Source organism: Danio rerio, chromosome 20 (genome assembly GCF_052040795.2).
Source record: "Danio rerio strain M-AB ecotype USA chromosome 20, GRCz13ab, whole genome shotgun sequence".
Taxonomy (NCBI): domain Eukaryota; kingdom Metazoa; phylum Chordata; class Actinopteri; order Cypriniformes; family Danionidae; genus Danio; species Danio rerio.
The window spans coordinates 27,414,075-27,438,511 of NC_141040.1; the positions used below are offsets into that span (position 1 = coordinate 27,414,075).

General features: G+C 34.5%; 1 protein-coding gene across 17 annotated transcripts in view; it reads left to right on the forward strand.

Annotated features, from left to right (window-relative positions):
• The window catches only part of palld (palladin, cytoskeletal associated protein), a 149,573-nt gene that overhangs the window by 54,908 nt on the left and 70,228 nt on the right, over positions 1-24,437 (forward strand). For 11 of the 17 annotated variants that reach the window (XM_087298199.1, XM_087298201.1, XM_087298207.1 and 8 more), the window contains 7 exons: positions 10,119-10,294; positions 14,003-14,069; positions 17,535-17,652; positions 18,936-19,004; positions 19,704-19,845; positions 21,662-21,685; positions 22,790-22,909. In XM_087298199.1, coding sequence (XP_087154325.1) covers positions 10,119-10,294; positions 14,003-14,069; positions 17,535-17,652; positions 18,936-19,004; positions 19,704-19,845; positions 21,662-21,685; positions 22,790-22,909 — 716 coding nt within the window. The remainder of the gene's footprint in view (positions 1-10,118; positions 10,295-14,002; positions 14,070-17,534; positions 17,653-18,935; positions 19,005-19,703; positions 19,846-21,661; positions 21,686-22,789; positions 22,910-24,437) is intronic. The other 6 variants (XM_087298200.1, XM_087298203.1, XM_087298208.1 and 3 more) reach the window with 1 other exon arrangement.

A 24,437-nucleotide genomic window follows, 5' to 3' on the forward strand; every position in this document is an offset into this window, starting at 1 on the left:
GCGGGTAAAACAAAAACAAAAGCAAAATAAATTAAATAAACAAGTAAATAACAGGGTAAGAATGTGGTAAAATCAGAAAACATGGTAAAAATCAGGCTAGGGGTTTTCTTTTTCTGCAGTGTTTTTCAAAACACTGTCGGTTGGGTTTAAGGTACTGGGTGGGTCGGTCAATCAGTGCTTTTGAAAACACTATTGTCTGGGTTTAGGGAGGGTGGAGGGTGGGTGGATTGGTCAGTCAGTCAGTAAGTCAGTCAGTGCTTCGATAACTGTTACTGGTGGATTTACAAGAGAACAGAAGGCGTGAATGCCACGAGAGAAATTTGAGATCTGAAAAACCATAGACAGCAGCCTCTGGTGAATTTGTAAAAAAAAAAAACTGCAAAAATCGTAGCTCCTGGGACATATTTTGCTCCTTCCAAAATGTATATGGCCCGACTCTACACCATAACTTTTCATTCCAGATGGATAGGGCAACCATTACTGCATCCAAAATGGTGAAAAGCCTTAGAGTAACAATTGATGACCAACTAAACTTCTCTGACCACATTTCTAGAACTGCTCGATCGTGCAGATTCGCACTCTATAACATCAGAAAGATCCGACCCTTCTTATCTGAACATGCAGCTCAACTCCTTGTTCAAGCTCTTGTTCTCTCCAAACTGGATTACTGCAACTCTCTACTAGCTGGGCTTCCAGCTAACTCTATCAAGCCTCTTCAACTGCTCCAGAACGCAGCAGCACGAGTGGTCTTCAATGAACCTAAACGAGCACATGTCACTCCGCTGCTAGTCCATTTGCACTGGCTGCCAGTTGCTGCTCGCATCAAATTCAAAGCTCTGATGTTTGCCTACAAAGTGACTTCTGGCCTTGCTCCTCTTATCTGCTCTCACTTCTGCAGATCTATGTGCCCTCCAGAAACTTGCGTTCTGTGAATGAACGTCGCCTCGTGGTTCCATCCCAAAGAGGGAAGAAATCACTTTCGCGAACGCTCACATTTAATCTGCCCAGTTGGTGGAATGAACTCTATAACTGCATCAGAACGGCAGAGTCACTCGCTATTTTCAAGAAACGACTAAAAACTCAACTATTTAGTCTCCACTTCACTTCCTAATCTGCAATTGCCTCTCTGGATATCACACTAACTGTACCCAAAAAAAAAAGTACTAATACTTTCCTTCTTAGACTTTACAGACCTGAAACTTGCCTATAGCACTTATTCATTGTTGCTCTTATAGTTGTGTAAGTTGCTTCCTTGTCCTCATTTGTAAGTCGCTTTGGATAAAAGCGTCTGCTAAATGACTAAATGTAAATGTAAATGTAAATATGGGGTATGCAATCAGAATGAGCCTGAGTTGCACTTGTGTGCCAAGTGATAAAGGGTTAGTTTAGCGAAAAATGTCATGTCATTATTCTGAGAGTTTCCTAATCCTCCATAGACAGCAATAGTCGTGAAATGTCCAGAAAAGCAACCTAAAATTTTGTCAAAACGTGTCATGTGACTTGAGTGGTTCAACTGTAATCATATGAAGCTCCAAAAACACTTTTGTCTGCCAAGAAACTGTAAAAATGATTTTGGAGAGCCAGAGAGCTCTTTTATTTTGTCTGAAATATCTTAATTTGTGTTCTGAAGATGAACAAATGTTGTTTGGAATGACATGAAGGTGAGTAATTAAAAACAGAATTTTCATTTTTTGGTAGAACTAACCCTTTAAGGGGGTTAAACTTATGACAGGACCCAAGAGTGAACAGAGGCTTTGGGTCATCTAGTCCGACAGCTGGAAAACGTCACATAAATCAAAGAGACAGGGAGACATGTTGTGTTTGTTATGTGGTGAAATCAGTCCACTCTCATTCTGCTCTCAGTCTGCTTGAGAGACATCACTGTCGCTGAGGTCAGGAAGCAGAGTAAAATGTGCATTAGCTTGAGTCTGCGTGATCACATTCAGATGGAGGAGCTTCTAATTGCTGAATAAAGGAGCATGTCCATGTGGTTCAGATCCTGTGTGAAGGCAAAAGTGTTTGTCTGCGTTACCGCAAATACGACAAAATCAAGCCCAGATCTGGCATCAAGGGCATCTGTCGTCCTCTCTCTCGGTTTGCATCTATTCCCTCTTTTGTCTTCATTATAATTCTCTCCTCTCTTTTCTCCAGTTACTACTTTGTAAGCATGTTTCAAGAACCGAAGCTGGCTGTGAAACACTTTTGATCAACTGCCTGACAACTCAAACTCACACCACATATTTCCAGCAGGAATGAAACTCATCTTTGTATATGTGCACATACTGAGTCAAACCAAGCACTGAACTATAAAAAATGGGCAGATCTTCTTTGCATGCACGGCTATGTGGGATTAGTTATATTGGCTGCATTGGTTGACCATTTACCAGTTGCTTTGTTTGTTTGAAAAATGACACATTATAATCAATAATTTAAATTCTTTTATAAGAATTGGTATATCACCAATCTTGTGATTTAAGGTCTGGAAGAGAAATACATACAAAAAAATTGCAGGGATTTACACAATTCAATTAGGTTGAGTCAACTTTCTGAAGATGCTCATTCTGAAAACGTAGCTCTACATGTTTCTGGAGATCGCAAATTATGGAGCCAGAAGTACGTTTGACTGCATTTAATTTTGAAAAACGAACAATATGAAGCGGTATGACGCAGTTCCTTTTCGCACTTACCAGCTGACCAATTTCCTCAGTATGGGCTTTCTCGCTGTTTCCAGGTTTTCTCATTAGCTCATCATGTATGTTGGTAGACTTGAGATGCAGAGAGAAGTTGACCTTGACGATGGGGTTTCAGAAAGCAGGAAGCACAAAAACAGAATCCAAAAAATGAAAAATACAAGTAAATAACAGCATGAGAATGTGGTAAAATCTGAAAACGTGGTAAAAATCAGACAAGGACTTTTCTTTTGCTGGATTGCTTTTTAAATTTGTAGGTGGGGTTTAGGGGAAAAAAGCTTACACAAACAAAAAATGCAAGAAAAATAAATAAATAAACATATCTCCTGGGACATATTTGATGGTCTCCAGAAATGTATATAGAGGTACGCTTTCAGAATAAGCCTGGGTTGTTGTTACTTTAACAAATCTAAGTGGTTTGAACATAGAACAATTAAGTTGTCCCAAAAACTCAAGAACTGTGATGTGTAAGCTTATTTTACATAAGTAGTTTGAACAAGCAGCAAAATATTTTTAGAGTGAAACCATAAATAAAAATGTGAAATTTGTATTTAAAAATAACATAATTAATTTGAACTATAAATTGTGAAATATAAATTAAGGATTTAACAGCAGATACAACCATAGACAACTAGAAAAGTGAAACAGCTTGAAAAAACGTGAATCGTATTTTAGTTTTGTACACTCAAAAGTGACTTTTGCTGCTTGCTCAAACTACAGTACTTATTTTAACTAAATCAACACAATTTTTACATTTTTATGACAACTTAATTATTTTATGTTCAATACACTTAAATTTGTAAAAAAAAAAAAACAACAATTAAGTTAGCTTAATTAATTTGAAACATGAAAGAATTGTGTGAAACAGCATTTTTTACAGTGTACCAGAAAAACTCTTGCACGTTATTTTACATTATGTGCACTTAAAGTTTACTTAAAGTGTACTTAACTGAGAAAAGTACTGTTGTATAAAGTAATCACATGGGTTAAAGTTAGATTCTGTGGTAGATTTAGGGATATTATCTAGTTATTACCCAATTTATAAAAACAAAGCCCACTATTTCTGTTCTCGTTTATTTTTCTGCCCAACTGTTGTCATCATCCTCATTCCTTGATTATCATTTTTATAACAGTTATTAACTATAGTTGATAGACAGTATGTCATCACCAACCAATTGTCTAAGAACTTAATTAGTTTTTTTTAACTGTTTTGTGTTTTTGGAATTGAATTTAGACCACTAATAATCCTGAAGGGAAAGAAATCCCCCTTTGCTGACTTTAGTTAATCACACACCTGTCCTGGAACCGTAACAGCAGCAATAGTTGCCTTAATGTGTTTCATCTCATGCCATTAAATCAACTGCCAGCCATCATTTCAGAGCGTGGTTGATAAAATTTGAATCATTGGACGTGGTATGATGCGCTGTCATGCTTGTTTGGCTTGTCTGGTCTTTGGGTTGAAGAGCATGAGTGATAGATTAGCTGCTGGTGTCTGAGCCAGGAATGGCAGAGGGGTGAGAAATGGAGCCGCCAAACCTTGGAATGTCTTGGAATCTTTCCAGGATTCGCAAAGGTGTTTAAAAGTGACTCCAACAGTTTCAGACATTTAGGAAAGCACACAGAAGAGTTGTAATGTTACAGACATCCTTCATTTTTATGGCCTTGGAGAAAGAAGCAGTGTTTAGGGATCTGATTTCAAATGCAGAAACAAAAGGAGACTATAAAAGCTTATTTCTGCCATGGCATAAATAACAAGAAGCAATTCATAAAGGCTATTGCAACTTTTATCTTACAATATGTAATTTGTTCCTTCACAATTCTTTATTTTTATAAATCAGACTTTTTAAAAGCTTACAATGGCAACTAACTAACTAACTAACTAACTAACTAACTAACTAACTAACTAAACAAAATTTACACTGTATAAATGGACAATGATCCGGCAAATAATTACCAGGACAATCGTTTGTTTTTTACGGAAATTCCTTTATAAAAAATGTAAAATTCTGTAAATAAACAAAAAATGCCCTGGTAATTTTCTGCTGGCACATTCTTCGATTTTTACAGAATTTTCCTTATTTTAAATAAACTGAAATTCCAGTAAATTTCCAGTATATCCTCAGTACAATTGACTTTTTTCTGTCAATGATTTTGCAGAAACTTCAGTAAACTTTTAAATAGAAGCACAAATTTGTAAAAACATTTTACTCATAACATTTTGCTGAAATACATTAAAATATCATTACAATTGCAGCCAATGTAGTTTTCCAAACAACAGGTGAAATAGCTGTAAAATGAAAATAAGAAAAGTTCCTCCACAATTACACTGTAGTTTTTCCTGTATTTTTACAGATTTTTTTTTAGCTAGCTAACTAACTAAATAACTAAACAAAGCCAAAGACTTTATATATATATATATATATATATATTTAATTGACTTTACTGTATTTAAATTCTGACTTTTCATGTCAGAATTGTGGCTTTATTGCTGTTGTTTATAGATACAGTTTATTGGTGCTTTCTTAATTCAGACTCTTTTTTTTTGTACTTCATGCTTTTCATCTCAGAATGTACTGTATGAATAGTGAAAAATACATTTCTGCGCTATGACTCCTGGGTTAATAAAAGTCAGAGTTGCTAGATGTTAACACTTATACCTGTGTGATGTAAACTTGCAATTATGAATGTAACGACTGGGGTGGAAGTGACAGATACAACTGAGGTAAGATCCAATATGCAGGTTTATTTGGCATCAGGCAAGCAGTGGTCATACAGGTGCAAACGGGTATATTAAGACAGTCCAGAATCATAAACGGTAAACAGGCAAAAGGTCAAAAGGCAGGCGGCTAAACAGGATGACAAGGCTAGGTTCAAACACGGAGAAACAAGACAGGGAAACGCGTTGTAATGTCACACTAGGTAAACAAGACTCTGCCAACTGGATGGGTTCATGAATGGCTTATGTATGGTAAGCTATCAGTCTGTGACAAGGTTCAGCTGGTGAATGTAATCAAGCAGATGAGTGAGCATGGGTGTCTAGGAGAAGTGCATGTATGCAAATGTAGTCCAGGAGAAGGCGGAAGTGTAGTCCAAGTATAGTGGAAACCAGCGATCTCCGGAGAGCGATCGCTGGTTATCGTAACAATGAGAAGTCAGAATTGTTATATACATGTTGAAGTAAAAATTATTAGCCCCCCTTTGATTTAAATATTTTCCAAATGATATTTACCAGAGCAAGGAAATTTTCACAGTATGTCTGATAATATTTATTCTTCTGGAGAAAGTCTTATGTGTTTTATATTTAGGCTAGAATAAAAGCAGTTTTTATTTTTTTAAGAATCATTTTAAGGACAAAATTACCAGCCCTTTTAAGATATTTTTTCCAACTGTCTTCAGAACAAACCATCATTATACAATAACTTGACTAATTACTCTAACCTAGTTAACCTTATTAACCTAGTTAAGCCTTTAAATGCCACTTTAAACTGTATAGAAGTGTCTTGGAAAAATATCTAGTCAAATATTATTTACTGTCATCATGACAAAGATAAAACAAATCAGTTATTACAAATGAGTTATCAAAACTATTATGTTTAGAAATGTGTTGTTTTTCATTATATAAAAATAATTCTAACTTCAATTGTAAATATATTGTGAAACTAAGGTCAGATTTATCATATAGTATAATCTGTTGTGAACGTGCCTCCATATAGAACATCAGAACAGGCTAGACTTTAATGAACCTGATGGTGAAATGAGAATGAAGAGAAACATGGACAAAGGCTTCAACAACCAGGATGGAATGAAAAGGACTCAGCGGGCTCCAGAATTTTGGCATTCTTTATTGAAGTCTTAATGATGTCCCAGCCTATTTTAAGATCCGGAGATGAGCTGAATGAACAGCTGTGTGCCTTAACCAGAACTCATTCCAGACGACTTCAGACACATTTTAAAGCATGTCTGTGTGTGTGAGTGGAGAAGATGAATGGATGAAAGTGCTCTGGAACATTTAAAGTACAAAGAAAACTACAATGAACCGCACATTGTGATGTACAGGGAAGACTGGTTTAGCTTTGCTGTGTGAGACAGTGACCCATATATTTTGTGTTTGTGTGTGTGTGTGTACCTTGAATTCCTTAAGTTGTGGGGACCAAATGTACATTTTTGTTCCCTATGAGCAATAATTTGAAAATAATAATACTAAAAATGCTAATTATTTTCTGTGAGGATTGGGTTCAGGGCTAGGGGGATAGTATATACTGTCTGTATAGTATAAAAATCATTACATCTATGGGAAGTCCCCTTAAAGATAGCTGTACAAGTGTGTGTGTGTGTGTGTGTGTGTGTGTGTGTGTGTGTGTGTGTGTGTACGTGTTTTTGTGACATATCAGGACACAAATCTGTATAATGACATGGGTATGACACAGGTATTACAAAAAGGAGGTGAAATATGAGGACATTGGTGACGTCCTCATTTCTCAAAATGCTTATAAATCCTATAGAATGAGTTTAATCAGAGAGTAAAGCTGCACACAGTCTCCTGTGATGGTTGGGTTTAGGGGTGGGGTGGGGTGAGGGCAATACAATATACGGTTTGGACCGTATAAAATGAATGTAAACCTATGTAATGTCCCCACTTGTCACAAAAACAAACGTGTGTGTGTGTACGCGCTTCCCGTAATACACTCACAGGTGCTTGAGACAGGTAGTATTCACATTGATGCCTCAGGGGGTTGGAACACACCCTGACATCTCATGTTTATAGCTGATTTATAGAAACTGAAATTGCATGTGTGTGGTGAGTAAAGGACTTTCCCTGCAGACGGTTTGATTCTCAGACCTGTGCGTCATGATGGAGTGCAGTGTCCCCTCTTCAGGTCTGTTTTAGGGTTTGATGTGTCATTTCCAGCTGTGTTCACGCATCAAACCAAACATGCCTTCACGTCTGAAAGTCGCTAAACATCATGACTAAGCAGAAAAAGATGTCAGATAAAGACTGATTTTCACTTACGTTCAACTATTTAGAGATTCTCAGAATCTGAAAATAAATGTGTCGATTAGACATATTTCTACGCTAAAAGTGTGTCAGTACAACAACAAAAAACATGATCCTTATTTCCTTTAGCTTTTTCTTGGTCACTCAACTTTTGAAAACATCAGCTGCACTGACCTAAAATTATTTGTCAGTAACACAAAAAACACTTAGTTGGGTTAACAAAAGATATTAGTTTTCTGGAGAGGTGAACTACTCTGTTACTTTTTAAGTTGGAAAAAAAATGCTTGTCTGCAGAATTGGAACGCCTAAAAATGAGTGAATAAAAAAATATATACTCCTTATTTCCTTTAGTTTTTTTTCTCTTGTTCTCTTTTGTTATATGTTTTTTTCACTTTTAAATGATAAGATAGTAGAGAGTATAGAGAAAAAAGCATGGGGAGATAACAGAGGGGAAGGATCGGCATAGGACTTTGAGGCGGAAGTTGAACTCGGTTCGCCGTGGACACCAGAGTGCCATGTGTTGAAGCATTAACCACTACTCCATTGGCTCTGACATGTACTCATCTTTTGAAAACATCAGTTGTACTGACCTAAAATGTTATTGAGTGAACAAAAAAACAGTGTTCAATTGAAAAAAAACTAGGGAGCATGTGAACTGCACTGTTTTGATCATTTTCTGATTTAGCGTTATTGTTGTTTTTCCTCCTGTCCTGTTTCTAATTCTGTGTCTAATATGTGTTTTGTTAACATTTGTTTTTGTTTAATTTATTTTTTCAACTGAACAATGTTTGTTTGTTTGTCCTGATGATGTATTATTTCTTAGTACCAATTTCCACAAGAGTTTATTTGTTCACTCAACAAAATTTTAGGTCAGTACAACTGATGTTTCAAGAATTGAGTACATGTTGGTGCCAATGGTGTAGTGGTTAGTGCGTCAACACATGGCACTCAAGGTGACCTGAGTTCGATTCATGCTTTGAGGTCCATATGCTGATCTTTCCCCTCTCCCCATGCTCTCCTGTCTCTACTGTCCTATCAATTAAAGCTGAAAAAAATAAAATGCTGAGTACATGAAAAAAAAATCGAAAGGAAATGAGGGTTATGTTTTTTTATTCACTCAACTTCAACGCCTGAAGTTGAGTGAATAAAAAAACATAATCCTTATTTCCTTTCTATTTTTTATCTTGCGTACTCAGCATTTTATTTTTTTATTTCAGTTCTGCAGAAAAAAAATGTTCAGTTGTCACAACTTTTTTCTGTTTTGTTACAAAGTAGTTCACCTCTCCAGAAAACAAATAATCTTATCTTAACCCAACTAAATGTTAACATAAAAAGCGAAAGGAATTAAGGATGATGTTTTTTTGTTTTTGTATGTTTTTATGTTTTTTTGTTGCACTAATTACATTTTTTTAACAGTGTACCAACAGTGCTCAGCATAATTGACTACAACCCATTTTAAAAGTAAATAGGGGTTATAAATATTTTGGTGCATTTGAACAAAACAGATTTATTAAACATATATATGTATTAAAATTATATTTTAGTCACAGAAAAAAAATTAAAAACTACAAAATTCCAACAAAATTGTATATATATATATATATATATATATATATATATATATATATATATATATATATAGTTTCTCTTGATTTTTCTATTTTTACATTTTTTTTCGATATTTTTCCCTAATAACTAAATTTGGGCTACAAATCTTTTTTTACCATAGAATTACTATTAATTCTGACTTCAACTGTATATATTTTACAGTGTTTTTTTTGTCACATACTGTTTTATTTTTAGTTTTTAGTTTTTGCATACATGGCTTTCATGCCTTCAGTGTTTCAATGTTTTCAATTTCATTATAAATTGTATATGTCACCAGCAAAGTTTACAGTTTGATATCCAGAACAGTATTTGTGTTTTGATCAAACCCTTCTGATGAAAGAGCGAATCATCTGGTTTAAACAGCACTGCAGTGTTGATGAGCTGGGAAATATCGCCCTAATGAGGCAAATCTGCTCTCGGTCTCTTTAGAGTTGACTCACACTCAGATGAGAGATTTGCTGGGGATTAGTGAAAACAGATTGAAACACACACACACACACACACACACACACACACACACACACACACACACACACACACACATACACACACACACACACACACACACACACTGAAAGAATAAATTGATTGCAGCCAGTGGTTTTACTGTAAATGTGACCTCAGTCTTTCATTTCTTGTACATCTTTCTAACACACTCACAGTTGTGCTGAGACAATTTAGTTGGTTTTGGTGATAAATAGCTTCCTGTTTGCAATATTCATATGATAAGAGTTGATTGCAAGCTTGATTCAATGTAATGTAAAGGATGTCATTGGCTGATCCCCTTTGATTTGACACCCTGTCCTCTCTGCTCCACTGGACAGGTGGTTTTGTGAGGGACGGGAGCTGCACCACTGCCCTGATATCCAGATCTGTCGTGATGGTGACCTGCACACACTGGTGATCACAGAAGCGTTTGAAGACGACACCGGCAGGTACACCTGCGTAGCTTCCAACGCACTGGGAGCAGATAACACCTCTGCAGAAGTCTATATTGAAGGTGAGATCTCAGCTACATGGCTAAATTACTCCCTTTTGATTTTGTGTACTTTCCATGTATTAAAACACATTATTACATCTAATTAATTTAAAAATCAATAACCAAATATGTTTACTTGAAAGGGCGACACAATGGCTCAGTGGTTAGCACTGACACCTCACAGTAAGAAGGTCACTGGTTCGAGGCTGGAAGGGCATTTGCTGTGTAAAGCATATGCTGGATAAGTTGGCAGTTCATTTAGCTGTGGCGACCCCTGATGAATAAAGGGACTAGGCCAAACAAAAATGAAAGAATGAATTTACTTGAAAGTCTAATTTTTCATTGTTGAACAAGCCTGTCATTGGATAAAGTGTTTTGGATTTAAGGAAACTTGGACTGAAAGCCCTGACCAAACCTCTCATCAGCATAAAGAATCAAAAGACTAGAGTAATTTTTGCTGCGGAGCAGAGCTTGACATTAACTTTTTTGATCACTAGCCACTTTGGCTAGAATTTTGCTAACGCCACTCACCATTTTTACTAGCCACACTTTTGTTGTTGGAAAAATGTATTTGATATGCATAAATTTGACTTTGACATGCAAAAATGACTTGATTTAGATTTTGTGTTATTTACACATGCATTTCATATTTTTGTGTGTTGTGGATGACCTTGCATACACAATGTGCATGAGAAATAAGTTTTTATTTAACATTACTTTTCAGGGCTCAAAATTAAGAATTTTCCAAATTTGTATCTGACCTCACCAAACATAAATAATAATTTTTTAGCCATAAATTTTAAATGTGTCAAAACAAGTAAATAAATAATTTTAAATAAGGTGTCAAAAAATAGCTGCACTTTTTATTCAACAAAACTTTTTTTCAAAAATAAAATTGCCGTTTTAATAATAATTATTTTCATGTATCTAAATCTATGTGTTCTGGCTAAAGGTCTGATCATTAGTTAACTAAATGGGGAGTTAATAAAAAGCAATGTTATTGTAAAACAAAGCAATTAAACCATGTTAACAAAAATAACTATAAGCAAAAGAAAGCAGGTGAAAAACATACCTGTCAGGTAATAAAAGTACATTTCTTTGGGTGCCAGATTGACATAATAACTGGAATCTGAAAGTGTTCTTTAATTTTGATTTTAAATATCTTATTTCAGTTTTATATACTTTGTGTCTGTACAAAAAAGTTTTTTTACTCATGATATAACACATTAAAACGAGCTTGATTTCCTTGTCTTCCTCTCATAGGCTTTGACACTTTAGCCTCAGCTGAGAGTGCATTATCTAATAGCCCCTAATTCACTCAGTGTCATAAAGGTTCTTGTTACTCCACCCAAAGCACAAGTCAGGTTGTTTAGGAAAACTGACCTTAAATGTACCTAGAGGCCAATGATCCATCAAGAATTTACAACCCTCACAGAAGTCAATTTTATACAAGCAGCTTTCAAGCAGTTCTCTGTTGCTCAATAGAGATGTTGAGTTTCCATGATTAACTTTAAGTGTGAGAGATATCAGCATGATCATTCCTGATAAAATGACTGGATTCATTGATTCATTTATTAATTTTTCTTCGGCTTAGTTTTACAAACTGCAACCCAGCACTGGGAAACACCCATACACACTCATTTACATGCACTTATACACTATGGCCAATTTAGTTCATTAAATTCATCTATAGCGCATGTCTTTGGACTGTGGGAGAAACCAGAGCACCTGGAGGAAACCCACGGCAACACAGGGAGAACATGCAAGCTCCACATAGAAATGCCAATTGACCCAGCCTAAACTCGAACCAGCGACCTTCTTGCTGTGAGGCGACAGCACTACTCACTGAGCCATTATGTCGCCTGCAGTTTTATAGAGCAGAAATAAATGTGACTGGACCTTTACTCAATGCAATAAAAGAAAAAGCAGCATTCGTTCATTAATTTTCTTTTCGGCTTAGTCCATTTTATTAATTCTGGGTCGCCACAGCGGAATGAACCGCCAACATATCCTGCTTGTTTTTACGCAACGGATGCCCTTCCAGACGCAATCCATCTCTGTGAAAAAAAAACAGCAATTACCCCTAAAAAAGAAGTCATACTACATTTTTCTTAACATAAACATACAATCATTTTGTCATCGAATACAATTCTTAATGATTATTGTGATTAATTGTGTGCTAAATGTAAAACTAATTCAATGTAAACAGAGCTCATTAGCGAAGAGTTAATTCAGAGTGTGTCTACATTTACACAAGTTTACTGAAGCTGCAATACTGAACAGGACCACAGTTTTTGTTAACTTTAGTCGTTTTTTTTTTCTCATCCAAATGTCTCTTTTGCTGCTTTCCAAGTTTGACATTTGGAAAATTCTGGCAGGCAATTTTGGATCATGTGAAAGTGTGTGACTAATGGACCCTTTTCACATTTCCGGGTTTCTCAGCAGCAGAAGTCGTGATAGTTGGATAAACTTAGAGTGCAGTAAATGTGAGAGTACAGCATATTTATTCATTCATTTTCTTTTTTCAGCCTAGTCCCTTTATTAATCAGGGGTCACCCCAGCGGAATGAATCAACAACTTGTCCAGCATATGTTTTACGCAGCCGCAACCCACCACTAGGAAAAACCAATACACTCCTGCATTCACACTCATACACTACAGCAAATTTAGCTTATTCAATTAACCTATACTGCATGTCTTTGGACTGTGGGGAAAACTGGAACACCAGGAGGAAACCCACACAAACACGAGGAAAACATGCAAACTCTACACAGAAATGCCACCTGACCCATCTGGGGCTCGAACCAGCGACCTTCTTGCTGTGAGGTGATTGTGAAACCCACTGCGTCACCATGACATCCAGACAGCATATATAGTATATTTGCTTAAGTAATAAAAGAAAAACTCAACTAAAATGTGTCAAGACTTTCAAAAAAAGCAAAAAGAATTGTGAAAGACTGATAATAACAGTGAGAAGGGAAAACAACATCAAATTTACTGTCCTGTCCAAAGTAGCTGTATTAAAAACACCTTGCATAGGCAGTAACTCTTTTTTTTTTTTGTTACTCGATGCAAAGATGAAAAAAAAACATACATAAATACACATAAATGTACAGCAGATAGGTTAAAAAATGTATATTAATAATAATAAATATTTCAAAAAAACTTTAATGGATTTAAGATACTGAGCTTAACAGACTTGTGAAAAGAATCCATAAAGGATTGTTGCTGAACATCACATCATGATCTCTTTGTTGAATTAAATAGAGGAAAACATTAAATCTGCAAGTTACATTAAAGTGGATAAAATAGAATAAATTGACATTCTCAATGCTGAAGTTGAATTATTAAAATAAACAAACTCTGCATAACATCACATTATGGCCATGTTGCAGTGTCTGTAGAAATGCTTCATGCGTTCATACTTTTCAACTTTCAACTAAACTTTTTGAGTTTATGCTATTTATTTGTGTTTATTGGATTTATGATAGCAACATCTAATTACTGTAACTGACGCTGAGGAGATGAAGGGAAAGGGGAGACTAAAAGGATGTAAAAATGTTTAAACTGATTTTACTGTAAAATTATTGAAGAAAAAAAACATATAATCATAAAAAAAAGAAATGTTTCATGCTCAAAATCTGATGTGATTGTGGCATCAAATATTTCATAAACCAAAAATTGCAATTGTTCAATTCTCATTTTCTCCTTCTGTTTCTCCCCATTAAGGTGCTTCCTCCTCAGACTCGGAAGGTGAAGGATCTGTGTCGAAGTCTAGGTCTGGAGCCATGCCACAGTATGTGTGTTAAAGCATGCTCTTCCTGCATCAACCCTTTGACCTCAGCTGACTAATTAACCCTTACAATGTACATTCTCTAATTCCAGCTCCTAATTCAGCCAGTGTCATGAACACGTTCAATACACACCTAAAACTCACAGCTGGTTGTTTAGATATAATCCACCCTATAAAAATGCTATAAGAGAATTTGCTTTTAAAAAGGCCAATAATAAATCATGTAGGAATCATGCAGTCTAAACTTCTCTCTCACTACTTGAACTCTTTTCGGTCACCTGGCCTTGCAGTTCTTCCCTTCTGTTTACACAAATTATTTAGCGTTTGGCTCTGGTTCGCAGTGATATCATCACACCCTTTTGGGATTATGCTCTCATTGGTTCCAAAAGTCATTTATAAGGTGCAAACTGCATAGTGAAAATTCAGACAGTGTGAAGTGGATATTGCTTCACTGTGTGTGTGTGTGTGTTAGTTGGTGAGTGTTAGAGAGCAATTACCCCACATTGAGAACATCTAAACAATTTCCAACAGTCACACTGTGAACTTTAGGCTTACATTTCTTTTTGCTTATGGAAACTTCATGTTTTGAAAACTTGATAAGATCTTGTTAGATCATTACAAAGCAGACTGTTTGACGTGGATGTAATAATCTTGGATATGACAAGTATGTAAATGATGATGAGACCTGTTAAATCAAAGGCTATGATGGAAGTTAGTATGGAAGAATATGATGTCATCAGCATGTGCTATAAACAAATAGATCAGTAATCTAAAAACATAATTACATTTCTGACACACTTCTTTTCGAGGATTTTTTGAGAAATGTCTTTGTTTTGTTCACCTTATTCTTCGTGTATGAGTGGATGCAGCCATATGAAACTTTTTAGCTTGAGACTTCTGTCATTCATTTCTCATTCAGTTAAAAACAGCTTGTTACGCTGCTTGATGTTGCAAACACTTGTTTGTAGAGCAAGTTTGACCTGCCATTTATTATTCCTAGTCATTTCTACCATAGACAGCTGAATCGGATGTTCTAAAGCAATCACAAAAACGAGCACACTTCTACATTGAACAATAAGGTCAATAGCCTAACCTCTCGGTTTTATGCTGGGCCATGCTTTATGACCAAAGAAATTGCCATGATTATTTCACATTGGTTATGTTGTGTCTGGGGCAGACTGAAATTGCACCATATATACATACAATAAACTTTAAATAAACCAGTATTAGATGAGGCAGTGGCGCAGTAGGTAGTGCTGTCGCCTCACAGCAAGAAGGTCGCTGACTCGAATCTTGGCTCAGTTGGCATTTCTGTGTGGAGATTGCATGTTCTCCCTGCCTTCGCATGGGTTTCCTCCTTGTGCTCCGGTTTCCCCCACAGTCCAAAGACATGCGGTACAGGTGAATTGGGTAGGCTAAATTGTCCATAGTGTGTGTGAATGTGTGTGTGGATGTTTCTCAGAGATGGGTTGCGGCTGGAAGGGCATCCGCTGTGTAAAAAACTTGCTGGATAAGTTGGCGGTTCATTCCGCTGTGGCGACCCCGGATTAATAAAGGGACTAAGCCGACAAGATAATGAATGAATAAACCAGTATTACCCCATTCAGGATCGATATAACTTACTTTATTTATTGAATTTAGATTTCAATCTAACTTTTTAGTTGGACCAGATCTGGCAGATATTATTGCATTTTTTATATTTTGAATTTGTTTGTATTTCTAGATTTTCATTTATAATTTAGACTAAATTATTACATTTTTGGTGTGTTTTTGTCATTATTAAACATTTTTGTTTTTAATATTTCTGTTTTTAGTTTCTATTGTCTTTTAACTAATCAGTATTTAGTTACATTACATTACATTTAGTTACATTACATTAAAGGGATCATGAATCAAGAAAGTTTACTGAGGTCCACTTATAACATATGCAAGATTTTAACTACTACATATTAGAAGTTTTTTGCTATTACAAGTTTTTTTTTGGGCGCTCTCATTGAAACTTGCAATGTTTTTTTGAGGTAAAAAAAACCCCACTTATATGATTTAACCGTTGTGCGAATTAATCTGTTAGACATATGTTGTTTGGTGTACTTTTTTCTTTTGAAAACTTTATAAAATCTTATTAGATCATTACAAATCAGACTGTTTGATGTGGATGTAATAATCTTGAATACAATTAGTATGTAAATGATGATAATAGCTGTTAGTGTTAAACCAAAGGCTAAGTTAGTATGGATAATTTCATCAGCATGTGCTACTGTAGGTATAAACAAATAGATTAGTAATCTAAAAAGTTTTTTAAAATTATTTTGAAATCTTTTCTATTTTATTTTTTATTTCTAATTTAGGCTAAATTATTTTAACATTTTTTGTGTGTTTTGTCATTATTACATATTTATGTTTTCAATATTTCCTTTTTATTAAATAAACTAATATCTATTTTATTTAGTATCTTTTTTTTTCACAGGACATCAGCATTTGGTTCATTACATTAAAGGGATCATGAATCAAGAATGTTTACTGAGTTCCACTTATAATGTGAACACGATTTTTACATAAAACTTTACTAGATTTTAGAAGTTAATGGGGTGTAACACCACTCTTTTGGTGCTTTCATTAAAACATGCAATGTTTTTAAAATTTTGAGGTAAAAACCCACTGATTTGATTTAACAGTGTTGCCAATTAATTTGATAGACATTGTTTGGTGTACTCTCAAAACCGTTTGAGTCATTTAATTGCAACATAATAGTTGGATCAAACATGAACAGAACTGAACCATATTTTATTTTCAGTCCCTAACTTTGTCATTATAAGACAATGATGCAGGATATCTCAATTCATGACCTCTTTAAACTAAATGAAAATAAAATGAAGAAACATTGCCTTTGCAACTAGCTAAAAGTAGTGTGGGTTGTTTATATATATATATATATATATATATATATATATATATATATATATATATATATATATATATATATATATATATATATATATATTTTGGTATATTTCAATTAACATTTATTTGAGTAAACTAAAATGTTTCTTATGGTTTTAATTTTAGTTAACTATAATAACCTACTACTGAAGCAAATTCTGACCACTGAGGAAAAATATAGTCGAGCTATTTGTGTATTTTATTCCAGTTCCTCCTCAACTGGGTCACATATAATGAACTTTAACTTCAGTCTTAATGGACTGTAATGGAGAAAAAAAGATTGATTCACTTGTCATCGCTTCAGATTTGGTCACCAACGTTGAGCCAAGATGACTCAAAATGTCCTTTTTTTTAGTTATGGTCTATTTTTTTAAATGAACATTATGTATATATCATTTTAAGCATTTTCTTTTACGTTTAACTTTATAGTAAAATGTTTTCATTAAAAGATAACTTTGCTGTAAAATTGTAGACATTTTCTCAGGTCTGAATGAGTTTTGATATAGTGTTGTTGATGTGTGTTCTCAGGGCACAGAAGAAAACCAGCTCAGTTTCTCTGACGATACACACATCTTCACCAAAGAGCCCAGAAGCTCAACCTCATCGCTCTACGCTGGTCCAGCCGATTTCTACTACACCACAGAGAGTGAGAAATAGCACAGACACATGATTGAATCAAGTTACTATGTAATTTTGCACTTTTGGTTCCATCGTCCCAAAGGAACTAGTTTTTTATTAGGTTATCAAAAAGCCAGAATGTTTTCATGATTTATTCTAAAAATAAATAAAAAAATAAATTAATTGTTCAGTTTTTCTTGTCTTAAAAAGTCATTTTGAAATGCACATACAGTATTTTGTTGTGTTTGTTGTTTTTATAGAAATTAAGGGTTATAACTGACTCTCGTGTTCCACTGAAGTTCTTCCATTTGCGAAGTGAAGCAGAACATCATCTAAACCACAGACAGCTTGTTTTGGCTCTGTGAATGGGTCATTTTTACCACTAGAAAAATACAAGCAGCACAGCACAAAGCCTTATGTGCTTTTTTCCTAATTAAGAAACCTGAATACACTGTAAAACCCAAAAAGTTAAGTTAAATCAAACCGTTTGAGGAAACCGATTGCAACAAACCATTTATGTTCAAAAACTAATTCTAATGAGTACTGGGAACTTAATCCATTTGAGTAAATTAGGCAATTTGACCACAGTAAAACCCAGTAAATGAAAAGAACTTAAACCAACTGAGTACTGTAAAACCCAATAAGTTAAGGCAACTCAATCCGTTTGAGGAAACTGATTGCTACAAACCATTTGAGTTCAAAAAAATCTAATCTATATGAGTACTGTAAACTTGCTCTATTTAAAGTGAAGTACTGAGGTATTTAATTAACTCATTACCTTCAACACTGAGATAAAAACTCTTTTCAAATGAGTAGAATTAACTTTCAGTACATTTTAAGTTAACTACACTCATTTTATGTGATAAAGTTGACTGTTGGGGTTTACCGTCTAGATAAATATTAAGTCTCTCTAAAACAAAGAAAATAAGTGATTGGAAAATGGTATTCACAAATACTAGAATATGTTACTGTATATTCATGCAATGTGTAAGCCTACATAAAAATATAGTATGATTTGAAGCTTGACATATTTACATGCAAATCAACCCAAATCATCGCTTTATTTAGCCTTTTTGTAAACACAACATTGCGATTCATCAATCAGTAAGATTTAATTTCAACTGCAACAAAAGATGTCTATGTAAGTATTGCCAGTCTACAATCTACTACAATGACACATACACAAATGCACAAATATTTCTGGAAGACTCATCAGGAATGACAACAGCAGATGGACTTATAAAACTCACTCTCTCTGGAAAGATCCATCATCATAACCACACTTATTCTCTCCCTTTCTCTCTCTGTCAGGTCCAGAGTCCAGTTTCTTCACTGTATGCCGGTGATGCTCTTGCTAAAGCGCCCCCTAGCTTCACTAAGGTAACAAAACAGCCACAAAAGAACTTCTTTAGCTGCATTCACAGCTAGTTTGAGTAATCAGAAGTGAATCATGGTATGAACTTTCTCAGACGATTCTCTTTTCTTTGTGATTGGTCATGTGACTCTGTGAACAGGCCTAGGCAGAGCCGCAGACATCAATGCCAAAAGCTGTTTTCTCATTGCGCTAAATCATTTTCCACCTCCTTAAAAAAAGTTTGTTTTTGTAGACCCCTATCATCCCACTTGCTCTTTCTTCTAGGAGACTTTAATCTTCCTAATGAGAGGATGTGCCTTTTATAATACATGGTTTCATGTCATCATCATAGTCTCATACAAACAGGCATACTTTTTGACTTGAACTTTAAATAAACCTATAACCTGTCACATGTAACCACAAGCCTGTTACACACACATACTTTACACAAAGCTTCAAAGAGTGAACACACAACTGAAAGCAACTCACATGCACATGTATAAACAAACTGCGCTTGGACTTTTATGGGTTGCTGACAGCTTCTTTCCTATGAGTCTATTATGTCTTTAATGTAAAAGAGTGTGTACTTGACAATGAAAGAGGTGCTGAAGAAAGAGCAGAATTAGTGGTGGTTTACTTCAGTTTTTCTCTTCATGTGTTTGTACTCTTTGCCTTTGTTTAGCCCTCAGTCAGTATTTCCAGTGTTAACCTGTGGTTCTCTGTAGGTGTTGCAGGACGCACAGGCGTCTGAAGGTCAGGTGGTGGTTCTGGAGTGCCGAGTCAGAGGTAGTCTTCCTCTGCGGGTCCAATGGTTTCGAGAAGACCAGGAGATCCAGGACTCTCCTGATTTCCGCATCCTACAGAAGAGTAAGAGGAACTACTTGCACTAAGATTTAGTTGTTTTTAGCTGGTGTTAGCTGTTCTTTAGGAACCTTTAGACAGTTTGCAAGTAAAATGATCTGTTGGTACTTGGGATTTTATATATATGTGTATGTATATATATATTTTCCAGAAAACACCAAAACAAGGTGTGTGCCCAAATAGAGATTACCAATTTGTAAGCATGAGTGAAAGCATACCCTGTTGAATTCTGCGCTACATTCATTTTCATTGGCACAAATATAATTCCTTACTGGTTAGGTCGACAGTCATTTGATCTTTTTGGACAAAATAATGTTTTTGTGTGTTTGCACATGCCTTCATATTGGAGGAAAAATCTGCCTCAGTTGAACACATACCTTTTTTATATCCCTTTTTTTTCTTCATTCAGCATTTCAAAAAAAGTGTGGCAAATCTGTCAGGATTCTGTCTGGCATTGTGTCATTATGAAACACACTGAGATCAGTGACTCTAATGAGTAAAACATACAGTACACAGCCAGGGAGTAATTCATTTATAGTTCTGTCTTATTCAAAACTGAATCTCTCAATAGAAATTTTCAGATTCAAATGAGCAATAATCACAGGAGTAGCAGTGCGATATGGCTGTATATCGGCACTGGTGGGAGGCGTGCAATGTGTCTGCTTAGTGTCCCACCAGTGACAATACACCGCCAAATCACACTGCTACTCCTGTGATATGCTAATATTTAAATGATTCTTTAGCATAATGTCTAAAGTGATGACAAAACAGGTGATTTTGCTCACATTTTAAGATTATAAGGCTGAACGGCATGAAATGCCATTTGTCTATAGAGATTCCCTAGTATTTATCTGATGCAATTGGGATATCCGGATAAAATGAACACAGAAAAAGCCTTAAACAAAGCAAACACTACCAGAAACACTACCAGAAGCACTACCAAACTGGTATAAAAACAGCCCTACAACATACAAAAGAGAGAGATCGACTTAAAATGTCACTTACCAGGGTTGAAATGATTTGATCAGCTGTAGTTTGAAATTACGAATTGAGTTTTTCTTTTCTAAGGGCTTATTATGCGTCTCTGTTTCCATCTTCTGGCGGAACGTCAGTATGAGTATTTAAAATAGGCACTGTCCTTATAAATAAACTGCATAGTTGCAATCTAGACAACTACAGTCTCGCCTAAAAAGTAAATTACGTTGTCCAACAGCTGCAGTATTTGTTAAACTGTATTTAGTTTATTGATCTGCTGTCCCTCTATGTGGGCGGAATAATACAGAAGTGTGAGAAGGCTGTATGAGTGCTGTTATTGCAGAATTCTGTGCGGATATCAGCCAACAAGACAGAACTGTTGTGTATATATATATATATATATATATATATATATATATATATATATATATATATATATATATATATATATATATATATATATATATATATATATATATATATATATATATATATATATATATACATACATACACTTATATATATATATATATATATATATATATATATATATATATATATATATATATATATATATATATATATATATATATATATATATATATATATATATATATATACATACATATATATACACAACAGTTCTGTCTTGTTGGCTGATATCCGCACAGAATTCTGATTAAACTATTCACAGATTCCACACATATTTTCTTGTTGTGAATAACTATTGTGATTAACTATTTATTTTTTATGTATAGGTTTATTGGTGTGCTGCTTTTTAAATTTTTTTTTTTTCTCATTTCTCATTAATAATTTTTTCTCATTTCCCATATCCCTATTTCATCAGAGCCAAGGTCAGCAGCAGAACCCGGTGAGTGTTTTTATATTATTATTAATATTATTATTTTTTACCCCTACATTCCCCTTTAACACTCTTCTTATTCATAAAAACACTTTCATCAAGATACATGTGTACATATAGATAATTCTCGTAACCTCTCAGCCAGCATATGACGTTGACCTACAAGTCTTGACGACATTACTGCACAATATGACCTAGATATGACTTGACAATCTATGATTAACAGAATACATTAATGGCACAAACGCATGTCAACACCTGAGCTGAAACCTCCAATGAGTCACATACCTTCATGTATCTACCGCTTACCTTCTCGCTTTAAGGATAGTAACTTTCATCTTAGAATGTGTCTCAATCTGCTCCCTGGTTCAGTAGAACCTAAACAACAAAATAGTTATAAAAAATGACATTGACATAAAATGTGATCATAGAAAATTACATGGAAATTGACCAGATTGCGAGTATTAGTCAATCACTCCTTTCACTTACCAGAAATTGAAAAAGTCATCAGAAAAGGCAAATGTGGGCACATTTCGTAATGGCTTTATTTTTTTAACTGCAACAATGCTTTTGCTTGATAAATAAATGAATACACTGTAGTGTGTTGGTGTTGATGTTGACAAAACCAGCCTACATAAAGTGTATAAATAAGAGCCTCTTAACCTCGAGTCTCAGGTGATTTAGTCATCAGTGTCCCAATGCTTCTGTCTCAAATCCCTTTATAGTGCCTGAATTAGTGTTCACATTTTACTGAATCACCTCACTAAGAGCAAGGAAAAGGAATGAGACACGGCCTATGACTGTTGGAGCAGACTTCCCTATGCTATTGAATCACATCTGTAACCAACAATTACCTGTCTAGCTTCACCACACCTGTCTGTCTAATTGTCTGTCACCCGTCTATATCCCTTCCTCATTACAGGCAATGTTTATGTAATTCTATTGTCTCTGGAGCATTGCAGGCACTTTATTACCATAATGAATTGTGTTGTAAATCTGTCCAGTTATAATAGTTTTACATGTGTCGACATGTAATTGATTCAATCAGTTTCTAATCTGGTGTTACTTCTGACCTTAACTGTAAATGATGACTTGATGTGTTTGGTTTTACAGAGGAAATCTGCACGTTGGTGATTGCAGAAGCGTTCCCTGAAGATGGAGGTCTATTTTGCTGTACAGCAACAAACGAATATGGCTCGGTTAATAGCACTGCACAGCTCACGGTCACACCAGGTGTGTTTAAACTGCGTGTACGATGACTGTGTAAGAGGTCAAAGCATTACATTGGTAAAGAAGTACATTAAAATGGAAAGAAAAGTGGTCATGGTCAGTTATGACACATGTTGAAAAGTCTGTGATCAAACAGTCAAATAAACAAAGAAATAAATGAATGAACCAACAAATAGATGAATATCTTATACACACTACCATATATAAGATACGATGTGTACAAATGTTTGGCATCAGTAAGTTGTGCATTTTATGTTCACCAATGTTGCACTTATTTGATGCAAAACACAGTAAAACCAGTGATATTGGCAATTATTATTGTAATATAAAATAGCTATATTGTGTACATTAAAATCATTATATGTTGATTTTTGATACTTAAAAATAATTCTTACCGTCAGGGTTTAAAAACTGTGTTGTTTTTAAGGAAGTTGAGGAAGAACAGCATTTATTGGACACAAAATTGTCAAAAATCTGTTTTGATATGTCTTTACAAAAAATACATAATATAATATAATATAATATAATATAATATAATATAATATAATATAATATAATATAATATAATATAATATAATATAATATAATATAATATAATATAATATAATATAATATAATATAATATAATATAATATAACAGTGCTTCCCACAGGTTTGAAATATTCTTGAGATGGTAGCCGGATTGAAATACATCCTTTACCCATGGCACATAAATTTTTACTACAGGTGACACATAAAATAATGTTTTTTTTTTGTTGTTGTTTTTTTTTTTTTACAATACTTACACTGTTATACACTGTTTCTTTTCAATGTGTTTTTTAAAAAGGCCGTTGAAATAAAAAAAGAAATCCATTATTTCTTTTATTTGTTTGCTGTTTAGGAACAATATGCATGCAGCTACTCTCTCTCTCTCTCTCTCTCTCAAGTTCAAGCTGCTTTATTGGCATGACATCAAGTTATGAAAAAAATACTACAAGAAATATGTCTACATCATCAAAGGAATAACACATATACAGCAAATGACAAATAAATTACAGGAAAAATAAATAAAAACAATATCCCTACAATAAATATTTATTTATAATTACAATAAAAGTTGTATTTCATATAAATAAGGCAAATGAGTTAATTGACCATTTCTAATGATGTACATTAGTTTAAATCATCCTCTCTGAGAATACAGTAAAGTTTTTTTATCGTTTAGATTAAAGAATCTATTATTTACTTTTTTCTCTTGGTCTTGCGGCTGTGCACGCTGTCAGCTGTGAAAACAGGTGGAAAGTAGTCTTAAATAAAAGAGTAATGCAAAAATGTAACAACTTTAGAAAGCGAAAACAAATGTCGACTCCCGGACATTTTAGGAGATTTAGAATAACCGCGAGACGCATTTTTAATCCATTTAAAAAAGGCGGATCTCTTTGCAGAGCATGTGAGAAAGTCTGAAAAAGTGTTGAAAGAAAGAATATATCTCAAATGAATTGAACTCTCTCAACTATAAATCGCACTATATTAGTGATGTTTATGATATTAG